The sequence below is a fragment of the Carlito syrichta genome, unplaced genomic scaffold (genome assembly GCF_000164805.1).
Source record: "Carlito syrichta isolate Samal-C Ts95f unplaced genomic scaffold, Tarsius_syrichta-2.0.1 Scaffold311868, whole genome shotgun sequence".
NCBI lineage: Eukaryota > Metazoa > Chordata > Mammalia > Primates > Tarsiidae > Carlito > Carlito syrichta.
Window position 1 is genome coordinate 116,919 of NW_007255964.1, and position 18,742 is coordinate 135,660.

Sequence of the window (18,742 nt, forward strand, 5' to 3'; positions counted from 1 at the left end):
GGCTCAGGCAATCCACTCACCTCAGCCTCCCAAAGGCGCGGGATTAGAGGCTGAGCCACTAAGCCCAGCTCTTTTCTTTTTTGAGTCAGGGTCTCACTCTGTCGCCCAGGTTGGAGTGCAGTGGCACATCATTGCTACCATAGCCTTGACCCACTGGGCTCAGACCGTACTTCTGCCTCAGGCTTCCAAGTAGCTGGAAGTACAGGTGCACACCACCATGCCTGGCTTATTTGTTTTATTTATTATAGAGATAAGGTCTCACCAAGTTGCCCTGGCTGGTCTCAAACACCTGGGCTCAGGCAATCCTCCTACTTCTGCCTCCCAAAATGCTAGGATTACAAATGTGAGCCACTGAGCTTGACCTGGATTTATTATTCTCCTCCTCTTCCTCTTCAAAGTCAGCAGAGTAGCATCTTGTCCCCTCTCTGACTTCTGTCTGTCCTCACATCTCTCTGACTCTGACCCTTCTGCTTCCCTCTCATAAGAACTCTTGTGATTATATTTAGGGCCACCTGGATAATCCAAGCTAATCTCCCCATCTCAAGTTATTAACTTAATCACACCTGCAAAGTTCCTTCTTTTCTGAGTCGGAATCTCACTGCTTCCCAGGCTGGCATGCAGTGTGGCACAATCACAGCTCTCTGCAGCCTCGACTTCCTGGGTTCAGGTAATCCTCTCGCCTCAGCCTCCAGAGTAGCTGGGACTACAGGCATGCCTCACCACTCCTGGCTACTTTTTAGATTTTTTTGTAGAGATGGGGTATCGCCATGTTGTCTAGGCTGGTTTCGAATTCCTGGGCTCAAGCGATTCTCCAGCCTCAGCCTCCCTAAGTGCTGGGATTGCAGCTACCTTGCCCAGTCTGCAAAATCTCCTTTACAGTCACAGGCCAGCAAGTCACAGATTATGTGGGATTAGGGTATAAATATCTTTGGGGGGCATGACTCAGTCCCCCTCAGTGATGAGGAGTGCCTGGACAATCCTCATCATATCCCTCCTTCCTGCCATGAAAGAAAAAAGCCTCAAAGTCCCTTAATGCCACCTGGGAATCCCTTCTAGCTGTACTGGGGTCCCGTGATATTCTCTGGCCCATTTATAGCATCCCTGGCTGTCTCCTGTCACATCCTTGAGGTCCTACTCTAATGATACCTGGCTACATTCTCTTGCCTCAGGGACCTGCTCTCACGTCCCCAGGACTCTATGTGAACACCCTTGGACTTTCACCTTGGCTCTCCGGGATCCAGCCATAATGTCCTCATGGACCCACTGGAATGCTATAGAAAGCCCTGACAGTTTCGGCTACACAGGCCGCAGGTCCCTGTGCAAAACGAAAATTGGGGCCCCTTATCCAGTTTCCAGATAGTTCAAGGCATTACATCAAGTGCCAACGGTCCCTTTTGATCCACTCCACCAGCGTCTCTGTTATGAATGGCCCCGGCACCTCTGAGCTGTGCTCCCTGAATCACCTTGACACCCGCCCTCCCCTCTGCACCTGCGCAGTAGTGCCCCCTACTGACTGCAGAAGGCAATTACACCTGTGCTCCAAACTTTAAATCCTGACCCTAGCAAGTCCATCTCTCCGAGCCTCAGCTTCTTCATCTGTAAAATGGGAAAACTAATTATGCCTATCTCGTTAGTGCACCTTCAGTGGGTCAAAACCTCAGCACGGAGCACACTGGGCATCTGTTCCCCTTAACAGCCTACTCCACAGTCAGCCTGGGTCCCCAGGGGCCCCCCTGGATCGCAGGCTTGAGACCAGGCCCTGGACCTGTCTTGCTCACTCTGGCACCCATCCCCAGGGGACAGCACAATAAATATTTGTGGAGTGAATGAAAGCAATAATGAATGACTCTGGGATTTTTTTCTTTCTTTCTTTCTTTTTTTTTGAGTTGGAGTCTTACTCTGTCGCCCAGACTGGAGTGAAGTGGCCGTTCCTGGCCACCGCAGCCTCGACCTGGTGGGCTCCGGCGATCCTTCCGCCTCAACCTTCCAAGTAGCTGGAATTACAGGCATGTGCTACCACGCCCGGCTGATTTTTTGATTTATTGTAGAGATGAGGTCTCGCTGCCCAGGCGGGTCTCGAACCCGCGGGCTCAGGCAATCCACTCACCTCAGCCTACCAAAGGTGCGGGATTACAGGCTGAGCCACCAAGCCCGGCTGGAATTTTTTTCTTTTTGAGTCAAGGTCTCCCTGTGTTGATCAGGATAAAGTCCAGTGGCCCAATCATGGCTCACTGAAGCCTTGACCTCCTGGTGATCATTCCACCTCAGCCTCCTGGGACGACAGGTGCACACTACAATATAAAGCTAATTAAAAAAAAAATTTTTTTGCAAGCCGGGCTCGGTGGCTCAGCCTGTAATCCCGCGCCTTTGGGAGGCTGAGGTGAGTGGATGGCCTGAGCCCGCGGCTTCGAGACCCGCCTGGGCAACTTGGCGAGACCTCATCTCTACAATAAATCAAAAATTAGCCAGGCGTGGTAGCGCACACCTATAGTTTCAGCTACGTGGAAGGCTGAGGTGGCAGGATCGCCGGTGCCCAGCAGGTCGAGGCTGTGGTGGCTAGGAGCGGCCACTGCACTCCAGTCTGGGTGACAGAGTGAAACTCCAACTCAAAAAATAAAATAAAATTTTTTGCAGAAACAGGGGTTCACTAAGTTGTGCAAACTGGTCTTGACCTCCTGGGCTCAAGAGATCATCCTCCTTTAGTTTCTCAAAGTGCTGGAATTACAGGTGTGAGCCACCACACGCAGCCACTCTGGAATGGTTTGATATACCTCTAAAACTCTTCTAGAATATCCTTGGTGTCCTGCTAGATACAACCAAGACCTGCTCTATTGTCACGTGGCAGGGCTGATGTCTGCTTTCATTGTAAATCCAGGACCCTATTAGGGGGTCCTGGAGCTAATTTTCTAGCCTGGAGCTAATTTTCTTGTGAAGTGGCAATGCCACTGGGGCCTGCTGTAATAAGCAGGCAACGGAACATTCCAGAAACATAGACTCAACATCCCTATCACCAACTACCCAGGCTTGCTGTTGCAGACCTAGGACTCCAGAACTATACAACACTTCTGGGGCTTAAGCCTGCCCCAAAGGCCCCAGGACTTGCTGTAACAGGACACCATGGCGCCTTTCTTTTTTTTTTTTGAGTCGGAGTCTCACTCTGTCACCCAGACTAGAGTGCAGTGGCCGCTCCCGGCCACCGCAGCCTCGACCCATTGGTCTCCGGCGATCCTTCCGCTTCAGCCTTTCGAGTAGCTGGAACTACAGGCGTGCGCTACCACGCCCGGCTAATTTTTTGATTTATTGTAGAGATGAGGTCTCGCCAAGTTGCCCAGGCAGGTCTCGAACCCGCAGGCTCAGGCAATCCACTCACCTCAGTCTCCCAAGGCACGGGATTACAGGTTGAGCCACCGAGCCCAGCTGGGGCCTTTCTTTAATAGGCTGAGGGTCCGGCATCATTACTTCCCTAAGTATCACTTGCCAGAACTAGTTCTACCCATCATCACACATGAGCACACTGCATCCTCCTAATATATTAGGCAGGGAGGCCAGAACCCATTTTACAGATTAAGAAACTGAGGCCTGGGGTGGGGGAGCAGGTCACTTGTCCAAGTTCACTCAGCTTTCGAGCTGCAGGGCCAGAATTTGAAGCAGAGCCTGTGGTCTCAATGCCTACATATGGGCGTCCCCTCCACCTCTACTCATGTTTACAGTCTCAAGTTATTCAGCGCCCGGAGTCAGGCCATTGAGATTGTGTTAATTACTGTTAAGTTAAACGAATGAATGAACTTAACATTCATTTAACTTAATAATAATAGACACTCACGACTTGTTGCAAGCGCTGGGCTAGAAGGATCCCTAACCTCTGAGCTTATGTTTTACATGTAAATAAGCCTTTGGAAGGCTGAGGCAGAGGATTGCCTGAGCTCAGGGGTTCGAGGTCAGCCTGGGTAACTTGGTGAGACTTCATCTCTACAATAAATTTTTTTTTTTTGAGTTGGAGTCTCATTCAGTCGCCCAGACTGGAGTGCAGTGGCCGCTTCCAGCCACCGCAGCCTCACCTGCTGGGCTCCGGCGATCCTTCCGCCTCAGCCTTCCGAGTAGCCAGAATTACAGGCATGCGCTACCACGCCCGGCCGAGTTTTTGATTTATTGTAGAGATGAGGTCTCGCTGCCCAGGCGGGTCTCGAACCCGCGGGCTCAGGCAATCCACTCACCTCAGCCTCCCAAAGGTGCGGTATTACAGGCTGAGCCACCGAGCCCGGCTTTCTACAATAAATTTAAAAGTTGGCTGAGTGAAGTAGAGTGCACCAGTAGTTCCAGCTACTTAGAAGGCTGAGGTGGAAGGATCACCGGAGCCCAGCAGGCTGAGGCTGAGGTGGCTGTGAGCTTGCCACTGTACTCCAGCCTGAGCGACAGTGAGACTCCAACTAAAAAAATAAAATAAAAATGAAAACAGGGCTGGGATCAGTGACTCAGCCTATAATCCCAGCACTTTGGGAGGCCAAATCGAATGGATTGCCTGAGCCCATGGGTTCGAGACCAGCCCGGGCAACTTGGCGAGGCCTCATCTCTACAATAAATCAAGAATTAGCTGAGTGTGGTAGCGTGCACCTGTAGTTCCAACTACTTGGAAAGCTGAGGTGGAAGGAACCCCGGAGCCCAGCAGGTCGGCGCTGTGATGGCCATGAGCGTGCCACTGGACTCCAGCCTGGGTGACAGAGTGAGACTCCAACTCAAAAGAACCCCATAAAACCAAAAAGATGAAGACAGGGAGGGAGGGATCTGGGTGAAAATGGGGGCGAGGTGATGGGGGTGGGGAGGGGAGAGAACCAGAGTATTCCTGCCAGAGGGAACAGCCTGTGCAGGAACTCAGAGGCAGCAGGTCTGAGCCGGGCGCTGGGAGGTGAGCAGAGTGAGCAAGGGGAGGGGACAGCAGGCGGGAGCGGTGCTGAGAGGCTGTGACGTGGAGAACCCCTGGCTCATTCCCTCTCCCCAGGGGAAAGCACTGTGGAGGGGCCCTTCTGCTGAATGTGGGGGGCCTTTCTGCTTGTTCTTTGCAACCCACCAGGCCCGGTAGAGGTCCCTCCCCAGCACACAACCTGAGGAGAAGGGGTGCACAGAGACGCACCGCTGACCCGAGGAAACGGGGGAGCTGGGCTGTTGTTGTTGTAAACACAGGGGCCCCACCCCAAACGGAAACACCTGCAGCAGGAGGGGTGCCTCCACCCAAGGCCAGAAGGGGCCTGGGATCCCTCCCTGGCTCCATCCCCTCCCCCCGGGGCCATGTACCCACTCCCATTTCTGTGCCTCTCACTGGGTCCCACCCCAGCACAGGGCGGCGGCCCCCTCGGACCGGCCCCTGCCCCTTCCTGCCCTCTTTGATGCGGCCACACTTCCGCTGGCAGGAACCGCCGCCCTCCCTGGGTAAAAGGCAGAAGCCGGGCCCACAGGGAGGCGGCGTCCCTGCAGGCAGCAGCTCCTCTCTTCCCAGGGCCCTGTCTCCCAACCCTTGTACCAGTGCTGTGCCTCAGACCCTGGTACAGGCATGGGGGGCAGGGACCTGGGGACCCCAGCACCGGCAGACCCGAGGGTAAGGTCAGTGGGCGTCTCTGGAACCTCCCTTGTCTCTGTCTGTCTGCCTGGCAGCAGCTTGGATGTGGGTCTCTCCCTCTCGGGTCCCCCAAGTCCTAGCTTTCCTCTCCTGGACTTCTCTGAGCCTACCTCTGCTGCCCGCTTACCCACCACCCTGCATGTGCATGATGACTTTTGTGACACCCACGGCCCACCCCGCTCAATGTTTCTACAATGCCTGTCTCTCTGTGGTCTCTGTCTGTCTTCTCATCGCTGCAGGTGACACTCAAGGCCCTTTTTCCCCAACAGAACCCCCCACCCCACCCCCCATTGTCCCCAGGGTACCATCAGAAGCCTGTTCCATTTCCCTTTGGTGGTCAGTCCCACCTGAGGGCTTACTGACCACCTCTGAGCAGCCTGAGCCCTGCACTGCAAAGCTAGGCTTCAACTTCCTTAGATGAGGCAGCTGGTGTGAGGAAATGTCCAGAACCTGAGAACAGGAACTCAGTTTCCCACGGGGACTCCAGGTGAACCAGTCCCTCCCAGGTGGGTTCCCTCATCTGCAAGGGAGTATGTTGCCCACCCAGGAGTGGGCGGTGGGGCTCATCGGGACCCTGCCTTGCTTCTTGACACTACTTCTTGGCTGTTGGGGGCAACAGGACATCCAAGGTGAAGTCAAGACCCCTAGAGTTCAGAGCCAGGCTGCTAAGAGCACTGAATGAAAACCCACCCACCCCTACAGGGAGCTAAGGCCCACAGCAGGGGTGGCTGCTTCTTCCTCCTGCAAGACCCAGCAGCCTCCACCCTCCCTTACTTCCTCCCCAGTGGTTAGGAAGGTGGGGGAACAACAGGTCCTATCTACACACCAAGAAAAGGTGACAAGGACTGGCAGACAGGAGCAGCAGCATTTTATTCTTTTGAGTTGGAGTCTCACTCTGTCACCCAGGCTGGAGGGCAGGGGCATGCTCCCAGCCACCGCAGCCTTGACCTGCTGGGCTCTGGCGATCCTTCCACCTCAGCCTTCCAAGTAGCTGGAACTACAGGCATGTGCCACCACACCCAGCTCATTGTTGACTTATTGTAGAGGTGCAGTCTGACCAAGTTGCCCAGGCTGTTCTCAAACCCATGGCCTCCGGCAATCCTCTCACCTCGGCCTCCCAAAGTGCTGGGATCATAGACGTGAACCACCATGCCTGGCCAGGAGCAGCATTTTAATTCAGGCTGCACTGCCCTCACCCAGAGTTGACATTCCTGTCCTTCCTCCTCCAGAGAACCTTCCCCACCAACCCTGCTGCTCAATCCCCATGAACAATCCCACCCTGTGGTAAAGGTGCAAAGACCCCAAGTCCAGCCTGTGAATGAGAAAATATTTCTTTTATTTTATCATGAGGAGTGGGCAGGCATCCAGTCTCAGAACTTCTGGAACTGCTTCTTGGTGCCGGCGGCCTTGGTGACCTTGAGCACGTTGAAGCGCACTGTCTTGCTCAGGGGCCGGCACTCGCCCACCGTGACGATGTCACCGATCTGGACATCCCTGTGGAGGCAGGCGGGGGCCATGTCCTCAGGAGAGGCAGTCCCAGCAGACCCCTAGGACACCCCCTACTTTGCCAGATTGAGGGCTCTCAGCTTGAGCTCCAGCTCCAAGGAGCTCCTAATGCCGCCTCAACCTGCCCCAAAGTTATTTACTTTGCACGGCACTGAGTTCAACACTGAGCAGAGCACACGGCACCCTTCTGGGCACCACTGGGGCACACGTTCGCCACTTTACAAACTGGAGGTTCCCAAGGTTGTTGGGCAGCCTACCCACTCTCCCCCACCTCAGCAGCCAGGGGACCCTATTAACACCACGGGCAGCACAGCACACCGCTCAGATTCAGAGCAGGCCAGCCTCCTCCCTGCCCCCAGGACCCTCCCTTGTTCTCACTTCCCCATCATCTTCCCACTTGGCCCACTCTGGTGCCCTCCCTGCCAGGTGCCCTTCATGGGAGGACTTGGCCCTTGCTCACCACCAAACCCCTCAGCGTTTAAACCAAGCCTGGCACAAGATAAGCTCCGAAGAAACATGTCAAATGAACATTTAATTCCAACATTGTGGAGGCCCTGCCTACTACAGGTTGCACACCCATAATCAGAAAACCCTAAATCTGGAAAGCTCCAAAACGCAACTTTTTTGAGCACTCACATGGCATGGATTTTTTTGTTTTTTGTTTTTAAGTTGGAGTCTCACCATCAGTCAGACTGGAGGTGCAGTGGCACGATCACAGCCACCACAGCCTCAACCTGAAGATGGGCTTAGGCAATCCTCCCTCCTCAGTCTTCCAAGTAGCTGGGACTACAAGAGCGTACCACCACACCTGGCTAATTTTTTGACTTATTGTAGAGATGAGGTATCGCCAAGTTGCCCAGGCTGGTCTCGAACCCCTGGGCTCAGGCAATCCTCTCACATCTGCCTCCCAAAGTGCTGGGATGACAAACAAGCATAAGCCACTGTGCCCAGTCGACACCTTTCTTTCTTTTTTTGGAACCACCTTTGATGGTTCAATGTACGCGAACTGTCTCATGTGCCAGATTACTTTAAAATTTCAGTTATGTCTGGGCTCGGTGGCTCAGCCTGTAATCCCAACACCTTGGGAGGCCGAGGAGAATGAATTGCCTGAGCCTGCGGGTTTGAGACCAGCCCAGGCAACTTGGCAAGACCTGTCTCTAAAAGAAAAAAAAAAAACTAGCCAGGCATGGTAGCACACACCTGTAGTTCCGGGTACTTGGAAGGCTGAGGCAGCTGTGTGCCACTGCACTCCAGCCTAGCACCAGAGCGAGACTCCAACTCAAAAAAAAAAAAATTTCAGTTATAAGGTAGCCAACCATGATACACAAACCCAGAAATGTCACCCAGCAAGTGGCCCTCAGTTGGTCTCAAGTGGGCCCAGACCTGGAGCCTGAAGGCTGGAGTGCCCTGGGCTACCTAAGGGGCCACTGCGCTCACCTGAAGCAGGGGGACAGGTGCACAGACATGTTCTTGTGACGCTTCTCGAAGCGATTGTACTTGCGGATGTAGTGGAGATAGTCCCGGCGGATGACAATGGTCCTCTGCATCTTCATCTTGGTCACCACGCCTGGGGGTAGGGACAGATCAGGAATCAGGCCCCAAGGGACAGGCAGCCAAGGGTAACCCCAGGACATGCGGGGAGTCAGAAGCTGCTGAGGAGGGAAATCCCAAGAAGTTCCATTTCTGGCATCAGTTGAACCAAGTGGCTTTCTCAGCAGGACTACTGGTGGGCATCTGAAGACCATCGTGAAAATGGACATCACATGCCAGTGCCCTAAGAATCCGGACCCCAAGTCCCCGAAACTCCCCACTCACCAGACAGGATCCGCCCTCGAATGGAGACGTTACCCGTGAAGGGACATTTCTTGTCAATGTAGGTGCCCTCGATGGCCTGACAGGACAAAAAGTAAAGGAATAAGCCTTAGACAGGCGATTCCTGAAAAGAGCCAGGGGTGTGGCCTCGGGGAATGCAACTACAATTCCCAGCAGCCCCTGGGGCAGCCACTCAAACGCAGGAGTCCCCTTCTTTCCTCTGAGGGTCTCCGCACCTCTTTGGGTGTCTTGAAGCCGAGCCCAATGTTCTTGTAGTACCGCGGGAGCTTCTCCTTGCCAGTCTCGCCCAGCAGAACCCTCTTCTTGTTCTGGAAAATGGTCGGCTGCTTCTGGTAGGCACGCTCGGTCTGCGGGAATGAGGAGGAAGCTGTTGAGCTCGGAGGAGGCTGCAGGAGACCTCCCTGGGACTCCCGGACACCATCCTTGATGGCCTTTACTCCCAGTGCCCCGGGATCGCCCTCTAAGACCTGGCCACTCCGAATTTACCTACGATTCAAAGGCTGGGCTCTAAACCCGGAGCGACTGCAGTTTAGAAGCTCCAGGGCCTCCCAGCGCCTGCAGCATCCATCCTTTAAACTGGATTCATCTCGCTGACACCTGAACCCCCTCCCTTCGGCGGAAGACATTCTCCAAGACACGAGGCCACCACCCGGGGCTGCCTCCTCGTCTATTACGTGAGGATTGAGAATTAAGTGCCAAAAAAGACGAACTCCCTGGATTCGCCCTTAGACTCAGCTCCCGCAGGATTAACCCTTGAGACGCGAGACCGCCTCTTAAGCCTTGGATTTTAAGAGGATAACTCCTAAACGCTTGGGTGTCCACGAACGCGCGGAGCCCCCAGGATTTAGAAAAAGCTCATCTAGATTAACGCCAAAAGTACGCGTCCTCCCCCCGCGGTGAGTCCCTAGGAAACCGGGGACGTCTGAATGAACCCCCAAACCGGGGCGAAGTCCTCCCCTTCCGGACGCGCCCCTGAAGCCCGGGGCGGACCCCGCAGTCCCGGCGCCAACCCCGAGACCGTACCTGAATGTCCGCCATCTTCCCGGCTGCCTAAAAAAAAAGAGAGCGGCGGTGGCGCCCGGGTTTCCTTATCCACGGCGCAGGGGCAGCAGAGGAAGTGACGGAAGGGGCGGGGTAGCACGGTTGTGGGCGGTACCCCATGCGCGGCTCGGATTGACATGGGGCTCTAACCAATCACGTGTTTCGGGGACAGCACAGAAGCGGCCATGACGGTGAAGAACCCACGGGCGGGAAGCGGTGGACACTGTCTCGCGAGAGTCTCAGGCCAGCCATGCGCCCGCGCGACAGTTGAGCTTGAGACTGTGTGGCTAGTCTTGAGGCCCCTCGTGTTATCGCGAGAATCGTAGGGAGGCCGACATGTTTCTGCGGGGCGTAGGCCCTCGTGGGTTTTGGGGACCTCGTGGCTGTGTTCATTTGGCCTTCAAGCCGGTTGTGGCGGCGGCCATCTTTCTGTAGGGCGGGCGACCGGAAGGGAGTCCTAGTAGCGTGTGCGACGCCGCCATCTTTGTGAGGGGCGGGGGCTGCCCGTGAGCTTTCACAAGTTTAATGGAATTTATCTATCTATATAATGGAACTCTTATACCCCGTTTCATCCTCAGACGGTGATTTAGTGAAAACAAAAAAAAGCCATTCCTCCGCTGTGTCTTCCGTTTACAGCGCTAACAGAGCTTTCCGCGATGATGGAAATGGTCTATGTCTGCCCTGCCCAACAGAGCTTGGCACTTGAAATTTAGGATTTGGGGGCTGGGCGCGGTGACTCACGCCTGTAATCCCAGCACTTTGGGAGGCGGAGGCGAGAGGATTGTCCCAAGTTCAGGGGTTCGAAACCAGCCTGGGCAATATGGCAAGACCTTGTCTCTACAATAAATCAAAAAACTTCCCGCGCCTTGGGAAGCTGAGGTGAGTGGATTGCGTGAGCCCACGGGTTCGAGATCCGCCTGGGCAACTTGGTGAGACCTCATCTCTACAATAAATCAAAAATATTAGCCAGATGTGGTAGAACGCGCCTGTAGTTCCAGCTACTTGGACGGCTGAGGCGGAAGGATCGCCGGAGCCCAGCAGGTCGAGGCTGCGGTGGCCGGGAGCAGCCACTGCACTCCAGTCTGGGCGACAGAGTGAGACTCCGGCTCAAAACAAACAAACAAACAAATAAATCAAAAACGTAGCGGGTCGTGGTGGCGCGCGCCCGTAGTTCCAACTACTTGGAAGGCTGAGGCGGAAGGATCGCCGGAGCCCAGCAGGTCGAGGCTGCGGTGGCCGGGAGCAGCCACTGCACTCCAGTCTGGGCGACAGAGTGAGACTCCGGCTCAAAACAAACAAACAAACAAATAAATCAAAAACGTAGCGGGTCGTGGTGGCGCGCGCCCGTAGTTCCAACTACTTGGAAGGCTGAGGCGGAAGGATCGCCGGAGCCCAGCAGGTCGAGGCTGCGGTGGCCGGGAGCAGCCACTGCACTCCAGTCTGGGCGACAGAGTGAGACTCCGGCTCAAAACAAACAAACAAACAAATAAATCAAAAACGTAGCGGGTCGTGGTGGCGCGCGCCCGTAGTTCCAACTACTTGGAAGGCTGAGGCGGAAGGATCGCCGGAGCCCAGCAGGTCGAGGCTGCGGTGGCCGGGAGCAGCCACTGCACTCCAGTCTGGGCGACAGAGTGAGACTCCGGCTCAAAACAAACAAACAAACAAATAAATCAAAAACGTAGCGGGTCGTGGTGGCGCGCGCCCGTAGTTCCAACTACTTGGAAGGCTGAGGCGGAAGGATCGCCGGAGCCCAGCAGGTCGAGGCTGCGGTGGCCGGGAGCAGCCACTGCACTCCAGTCTGGGCGACAGAGTGAGACTCCGGCTCAAAACAAACAAACAAACAAATAAATCAAAAACGTAGCGGGTCGTGGTGGCGCGCGCCCGTAGTTCCAACTACTTGGAAGGCTGAGGCGGAAGGATCGCCGGAGCCCAGCAGGTCGAGGCTGCGGTGGCCGGGAGCAGCCACTGCACTCCAGTCTGGGCGACAGAGTGAGACTCCGGCTCAAAACAAACAAACAAACAAATAAATCAAAAACGTAGCGGGTCGTGGTGGCGCGCGCCCGTAGTTCCAACTACTTGGAAGGCTGAGGCGGAAGGATCGCCGGAGCCCAGCAGGTCGAGGCTGCGGTGGCCGGGAGCAGCCACTGCACTCCAGTCTGGGCGACAGAGTGAGACTCCGGCTCAAAACAAACAAACAAACAAATAAATCAAAAACGTAGCGGGTCGTGGTGGCGCGCGCCCGTAGTTCCAACTACTTGGAAGGCTGAGGCGGAAGGATCGCCGGAGCCCAGCAGGTCGAGGCTGCGGTGGCCGGGAGCAGCCACTGCACTCCAGTCTGGGCGACAGAGTGAGACTCCGGCTCAAAACAAACAAACAAACAAATAAATCAAAAACGTAGCGGGTCGTGGTGGCGCGCGCCCGTAGTTCCAACTACTTGGAAGGCTGAGGCAGAAGGATCACTGGAGCCCAGCAGGTTGAGGCTGCGGTGGCCGTCAGCGTGCCACTGTACTCTAGCCTGGGCAACAAAGTGAGACTTGGACTCAAATAAATAAGATGGGAAAGACTTACGGTATTCAGGTACAAAAAAAACCAAAACAAAACAAACAAAAACGACAAAAAAACAAAGTCAGACCCTCCACAGTTCTGTGTACAATGCAGGCCAAACCATGCACAGAAGTTACTTACAAAATGCCAGCCAGGCTTGGTGGCTCAGCCTGTGATCCCGGGCCTCCCCCGCCTTAGCCCTCCAAATACCTAGGAGTACAGACATGTGCCGTGACACCCAGCCAGTTTTCTGTAGATATCAGGATTGTTTCTCGGGCTGGTCTTGAAATCCTGTACTCAAGGGGTGTGCAATATATTCCAGCCATCTGGTACTGGTTATTGCCACCTGAATGTTACCTACCAAATACTTTTTCAGGCAAATCTAACATGCCTAACTAGAGCCTACAGATGAGGCCTAATTTTAACATCCCCTTTAACTCTATACTCCCATCTTATCACTTGCCAAATGTTTACAGCCCAAAGTTTCTTTATACAAAGCTGATCCCCTGCAGTGGCAATTGCATACTTTGCAGCTGTATTAGAATGCGCCAGCTTTAAATGGCTGGAAAACACCAGACACAACAGAGCTTATGCTCTGAGAATGCAAATCACCTGGGAAACCTATGGAGTGCAAATGGTCAAGGTGGATTCTTCTGGGAAGGACCTGTCTCCACAGCAGACACATACTGCAAAGACACCAGATTTCTTGCAAAGCAATTTATTTCTCATCACAAAATACAGGGAAGGAGCCAGGTCAGCACCTGTCACCCTCTGGCTGCACATCTTCCCAGCCTGCATCTGTAAATCCCCTTTGAACACAGCAAGCGTATAGCGCCCCTGTGAGCGTTTCTCCCATTCTAACAGCTGCAGAGTATAGCATGACCAGGTGCCCCATCCACAGGGGGTGCTCCCTCCAACCAGCGTTCCAGCTGGCTTAGTTAGGTTAATATGGAATCTGAAGCAGTCATTCTGATTTTCTACAACTCTCCTAAACAAGTGGGTCAGTCGGTCAGAAAAGCTGTCAGCACACTCAGTTGTTCCAAGCAGTCTTATACAAAGGCAGTGACTAAGGTCCTTTCCTTGCCCCCAGCTTTCTAAGCCCCAGGCTGCCTGTGGCACCTGGACTGCCGCCCCTGGGTCCCCCACATCCCAGGGCGATGATGGAGGAAGGGCAGGCCAGGCCAAGCATGTGGAACCAACAGTCTTTATTGGGCTCAGACCAGGAGGCCATGGGTCTTGAGGACCTCTGTGTATTTGCCAATCTTCTTCTCCACATTCTTTTCGGCCTGTTTCCGTAGCCTCTGTGGGAAGAGAGGAAGACAGGGGGTGTCAGGGGGTGCCCCTGGGACCAGCCCCATCACACGGGCCTTGTTTCACCCCTGCCTGGCAGGGCCTAAGACCTGGTAGGACTCCTGCCCTCACCGTGAGCTGTTTCTTCTTCCGGTAGTGGATCTTGGCCTTCTCCTTCCTCTTCTCCTCCAGGGTGGCTGTCACCGCCTGGTACTTCCAGCCAACTTCGTGAGCCAGGCGCCCCAGATAGGCAAACTAGAGGGAAGGAAGCTATAAGGACACCACCTCCCAGAGCCTGGGCTGGGGCTAGGATGGCCATACAGAGTTGTGGGGGTGCCAGACACCTGTCCCAGAGGATCCTGGGACTATATCTAGTTGTTCTCTACAAACCCATTAGAAAAGCACATACCCACCCTCCCTCCTGGCATCAGCTGAGCCATTGGCATCGTCGGCACTGCCCGTGGGGCATCCGCAGACCATCGTGAGAGAAAGACATCATCTGCCAGGCCCAGAGATCATAGGTTAACCCCCAGCAGGCCTGAAATCCCCAAATTCGACCACTCTGTGTAACCTGTAACTCACCTTCCTCGTAGGCTTCAAACGCACAACCTTGAGTGCAGCAGGAACCACCATCCGCTTTTTCTGTTAGAGAGAACAGAGACTTAGAGACCTCGAGTAAGGGACAGACAGGGAAAGAGGTTGGCTGGGTAGGCGTCTCAGCCAGTGTTGTCTTCATGAGTATCAGACAATGTAGGTAATTGTGAAACATCACGGACGCTGGGTGCACAGATGCCGCCTTGGAGGCTCTGTGCAGCTCACCTTGTCATAGGGTGGTGGGATTCCATCAAACACCTTGAGGCGGTCCAGCGCAGCCTGGCCTCGCTTGGTCTTGTGGGGCAGCATGCCTGTGGGGAGAGGGGCGTAGGCCTGCTCAGTGGGACTTGCCTGGATGTTCACCTCCCCTGGCAGGGCCAGAAGGCAAGTGGCCTCAGATGGTAGTGCATGCAGAGTCATCTCATGGTTGGGAAACTCGAACACGAGTGGGAAAAGTCCTCATCACTGGCCACTGCCTATCACTGTCTGTAAGCCCAGGCCCAGCTCACCTCGCACGGTCCGCCAAAAGATGCGGCTGGGAGCCCGGAAATGGTAGGGGCCTCTGGAAGGGTTAGTGTTCATCCGCTTGCGGAGGAAGGCCAGGTACTTTACTGCGGAGAGAGGAGAGGTGAGATCTCTCCGCCAGCCTCAACCTCCACTTCCAAAGGCATGTTCAGGAATTCAAACCAGCCTCTCCCACCACTGCTGGAAATTCTTAGGAGCCCAGGAACCTCAGCACCCACATGGAGACCCTCTCCAGTCCTCCTCCCAGGTCCTAACTTACACTTGTTCCTGTAGAAATTGCCAGAAATGTTGATGCCCTCGCAGCGCACAACCACTACCTTCCGGCCTAGAGGGGAAAGTGAGATAAGATAGGGTCACCAGGCCGGGCTCGGTGGCTCAGCCTGTAATCCTGCGCCTTTGGGAGGCTGAGCTGAGTGGATTGCCTGAGCCCGCGGGTTCGAGACCTGCTTGGGCAACTTGGCGAGACCTCATCTCTACAATAATTCAAAATGAGCCGGGTGTGGTAGCTCGTGTGCCTGTAGTTCCAGCTACTTGGAAGACTGAAGCAGAAGGATCGCCGGAGCCCAGCAGGTCGAGGCTATGGTGGCCGGGAGTGGCCACTGCACTCCAGTCTGGGTGATACAGTGAGACTCCAACTCAAAAAAAAAAAAGATTGCCTGAGCCCAGGGGTTCCAGACCATCCTGGGCAACTTGGCAAGACCTTGTCTCTACAATAAACCACAAAATTAGCTGGGCATGGTGGAATGCACCTGCAGTTTCATCTACTTGGAAGGCTGAGGCAGAAGGATCACCTGAGCCCAAGCAGACAGAGAGGCTGCAGTGGCCCATGAGCATGCCATGGCACTCTAGCCTGGGCGACAGAGTAAGACTCTAACTCAAAATACAGTATAAGCTGGGCACAGTGGCTCACGCCTATAATCCCACCACTTTGGAAGGTGGAGGTGAGAGGACTGCCTGAGTTCAGACTGGGCAACGTGGCGAGACCTCATCTCTACAATAAATAAATAAAAAAAATTAGCTGGGCATGGTGGTACATGCCTGTATTTCCAGATACTTGAACAGCTGAGGTGGAAGGATTGCCTGAGCCCAGTAAGTCAAAGCTGTGGTGGTCCTGAGCATGCCACTGCGCTCCAGCCTGGGCGAGAGACTATGACTCAAAAATAAATAAATAAGTAATGTATGAAACAAAATCAGTTCTGAGCCAGGAGTCCCCAACGCTGGGAAAGGGACCAGCTGGCAGGTCTCAGAGCGGTGCATGGGGTTGATCTCACGGTCGTGAGACTCAAACAAAAGAGGGTGATTGTTGCTCATCACTGACCTGCAGCTGGGCTCTTGTGTGGGGTACTGTGAGCAGAGACTTACCCAGCAGTACCTGCTTGGCCACGATGGCCGCCAGGCGGCCTAGGAGATGGCCTCGACCATCTAGCACCAGGACCTGTGGAGACAAGGCAACAGGGCTCAGAGGTGCTGACAATTCTTCTTTGACTCTCCCCACAAACCATTCCTTTTGGGCTTGCTTCTGTTCTTCCTTACCCCCGGGGAGCCCCCATCCAGCTATCATACTTGGAAACTCTGACCAAGGCCTGCTTTACACATGAGGGAAGTGAGGCCAAGAAAGCTCAGGTTTGACTCAGGATCAACACATGAGCAGGATTAAGAGGCCAGAAGCCCCTCACTTCAGGTCCTTGAAGGGCATTATTAACTTTGTATGCCCAGATTGTATCTTGCGCGGCAATAAGATGAACCAAAAATTGAACCAAGACTGGCAATATTCTGTCCACCATCAGTTACAAGATCAAATCTGCAACAAACTGAAATATCCTAACAAAACCTATTTTTGTTTTGAGACAAGGTCTCCTTCTGTCGCCCAGGTTGGAGTGCAGTGGTGCGTGGTACCATCACAGCTCACTGTGGTCTTCAACTCCTGGGCTGAAGCTATCCTCCTGCCTCAGCCTCCCAAAGCGTTGGGAATGCAGGCATGAGCCACTACACCTGGCCAAGAATCTAATTCTCCTTTAATGTAAAAGGCGTAATTTCCACCATGAAACAGTTTCAGGTGGGACGAGGTTAAGCAGAGTAGCCAAAAGCGCATGCCGACTCTGCCACTGACTCACGCTGCCTCCTGGGTCAAGCGCTCAAGCACCGATCCTCAGCTTCCTCAAGAGTAGAGATCCCCAGTGTTATAGACCACAAAGCATAAGGTAACGAAGCGCCCAACAGTTGTGACAGATACTTTGTGAGTGCTGGAAGGCAATGCAGGAGAGTACGGAATCTACAGCCAGGCTTCCTGACAATGGGACCTTGGCCAAAAATCTCCAACTTTCCATGTTTCAATTTCCTCCCCTGTAAGATGAGGATAACAACGTCTGCCTCAGGAAACCACAACTACACAAGCAATACATACCAGGCATGGTGTCACATGCTCGGTGAGCTCCAGCACTCGCCAAGGTCTGCCGGGCTCAAAACCTAGTCGTGCCCCCCCCCCCCGCAATCACGCAGACCCTGCTTACAAGGGACCCCTCTCCAGAACCAGCTCCTCCTCTGTTGTCATACAAGCCAGGACTCAGAGCTAAGTTCCTGCTGTGCTCCCCGAGGGGCCCCCCCAGGTGGCCGGACGGCCGAAGGACGTCCCTCAGCGGTGAATCCATTCATCCCAGCCCTCTGCCTTCCGCAGCAGCACGCCTTGAAGGCCATCACCAACCCCAAGCCAGGGAAAAGAACAATTCATTCCTGACGGCCCCCTGAGCAGAGCTCTCGACCCCCCGCAGAAAGTGGTTTCGTATTAAAACAAACGAAGCTGCAGGGGACCCCGATTAACGCTTCCCCACGTGGGGTAGAAGCAGCCCGCGCATTGGGCAGGATTGTTAGTGCCTTCCACTTCGGCCAAGCCTGTTTCCCAGGGCCCCGAGGCCACCCAGCCAGGCTTCCGTGTGCTCCCCATGGCCGGGAACACACGAGGGTTCAATTCGGCCACGACCCGACCCCAGGGCCCCCACTCACCACCCGAGATCAAGGTAGGTCCAAGTCTAGTTGTAAAATACCCCTTTTCCCTGCTAGACGCTCTCATCCTCATCCCTGACCTCCAAGAGTAAGAAGCCGCATTTTCGCCATCTCTAGGTCTTAAAGACGACGCCAACGTTCTGTACGGACTCCTCTTAATATAAAAGGCGTCCACTTTGTTCATTTATGAGTGATAAGCATCACAACACACGTAGGAGGACTGAGAGGGCCCAATCCCACTCTGGTCTGGATCCCACCCGGCCCCATGCCGCTCGGACCCGCGCAGAGACCCCACCTGCCCCTCCGCCATCTTCGGCAGCCGCCTAGGAAAGGAGGAAGTGGTGGCGCAGGGTTTCTTATCCCTTGAAGCAGGGGCGGTAGAAGTGACGCAACACGGCCTGCCCGGGCTACTTTCTGTCTTTTCATTGGTCGAAGTGTTTTGCGCGTGCGCAGCGGTGACCTACTGAAGGCGGGTCTTTCTCAGAGGGTCCAATCAGGGCATCATTCCGATTCGACTTTGGCGGCCATGGCTGTGAGGGACTGGAGATCACGTGGGTTGGGGAGGCGGCTCTGTGGGGTGTGGCTGTCCAGCCTCAGCGGCCATGTTTGTGAGGGGCGCTCATCTTGTTCACGCGATATGTCCGCCATGTTTGTGAGGGGAAGCGCTATTGCCCCGTAACCCAGTCGAGCGACTGCAGGTTGCAGGGCGCGTGGTGGTTCACAGGGGACGACCCGCCCCGCCAGGACGCCCTTCAGAGATGTGGATTCCCGTGTCTACTCGGCCCCACTGTGACCCGG

At 54.7% G+C, this 18,742-nt stretch overlaps 3 protein-coding genes across 8 annotated transcripts in view; all 3 read right to left on the reverse strand.

Annotated features, from left to right (window-relative positions):
* The window catches only part of FCGRT (Fc fragment of IgG receptor and transporter), a 30,884-nt gene extending 25,126 nt beyond the window's left edge, over positions 1-5,758 (reverse strand). Inside the window, exons 1-2 of the mRNA XM_008069223.2 lie at positions 5,739-5,758; positions 5,315-5,420 (exon numbers count right to left, since the gene is read on the reverse strand). Coding sequence (XP_008067414.2) covers positions 5,315-5,420; positions 5,739-5,758 — 126 coding nt within the window. The remainder of the gene's footprint in view (positions 1-5,314; positions 5,421-5,738) is intronic.
* Positions 1-18,330, reverse strand: part of RPL13A (ribosomal protein L13a) — a 24,686-nt gene extending 6,356 nt beyond the window's left edge. For 2 of the 6 annotated variants that reach the window (XM_021718152.1, XM_021718151.1), the window contains exons 1-8: positions 18,240-18,324; positions 16,307-16,379; positions 15,204-15,269; positions 14,929-15,030; positions 14,645-14,730; positions 14,408-14,467; positions 13,958-14,080; positions 13,736-13,836 (exon numbers count right to left, since the gene is read on the reverse strand). In XM_021718152.1, coding sequence (XP_021573827.1) covers positions 13,750-13,836; positions 13,958-14,080; positions 14,408-14,467; positions 14,645-14,730; positions 14,929-15,030; positions 15,204-15,269; positions 16,307-16,379; positions 18,240-18,254 — 612 coding nt within the window. In that variant the 5' untranslated portion in view covers positions 18,255-18,324 and the 3' untranslated portion in view covers positions 13,736-13,749. Of the gene's footprint in view, positions 1-3,126; positions 3,158-13,723; positions 13,837-13,957; positions 14,081-14,407; positions 14,468-14,644; positions 14,731-14,928; positions 15,031-15,203; positions 15,270-16,306; positions 16,380-18,239 lie in introns of those variants that run through there. The other 4 variants (XM_021718153.1, XM_021718155.1, XM_008069226.2 and 1 more) reach the window with 4 other exon arrangements.
* On the reverse strand, positions 6,925-10,078 carry RPS11 (ribosomal protein S11). The gene is made up of 5 exons (XM_008069224.1): positions 9,974-10,078; positions 9,166-9,297; positions 8,933-9,008; positions 8,555-8,684; positions 6,925-7,105 (listed from the first exon to the last, which is right to left on the reverse strand). The coding sequence occupies exons 1-5, from the start codon at positions 9,986-9,988 to the stop codon at positions 6,982-6,984; spliced, it is 477 nt and encodes a 158-aa protein (XP_008067415.1). The 5' UTR covers positions 9,989-10,078; the 3' UTR covers positions 6,925-6,981.
* Positions 18,331-18,742: the final 412 nt, after the last annotated feature.

Excerpts from the sequence above, each read along its gene's own strand:
- RPS11 (XM_008069224.1), bottom strand. Across the intron at positions 9,009-9,165 it reads GCTTCAAGACACCCAAAGAG|GCCATCGAGGGCACCTACAT; the intron begins GTGCGGAGACCC and ends TTGTCCTGTCAG. Across the intron at positions 7,106-8,554 it reads CACCTGTCCCCCTGCTTCAG|GGATGTCCAGATCGGTGACA; the intron begins GTGAGCGCAGTG and ends CTGCCTCCACAG.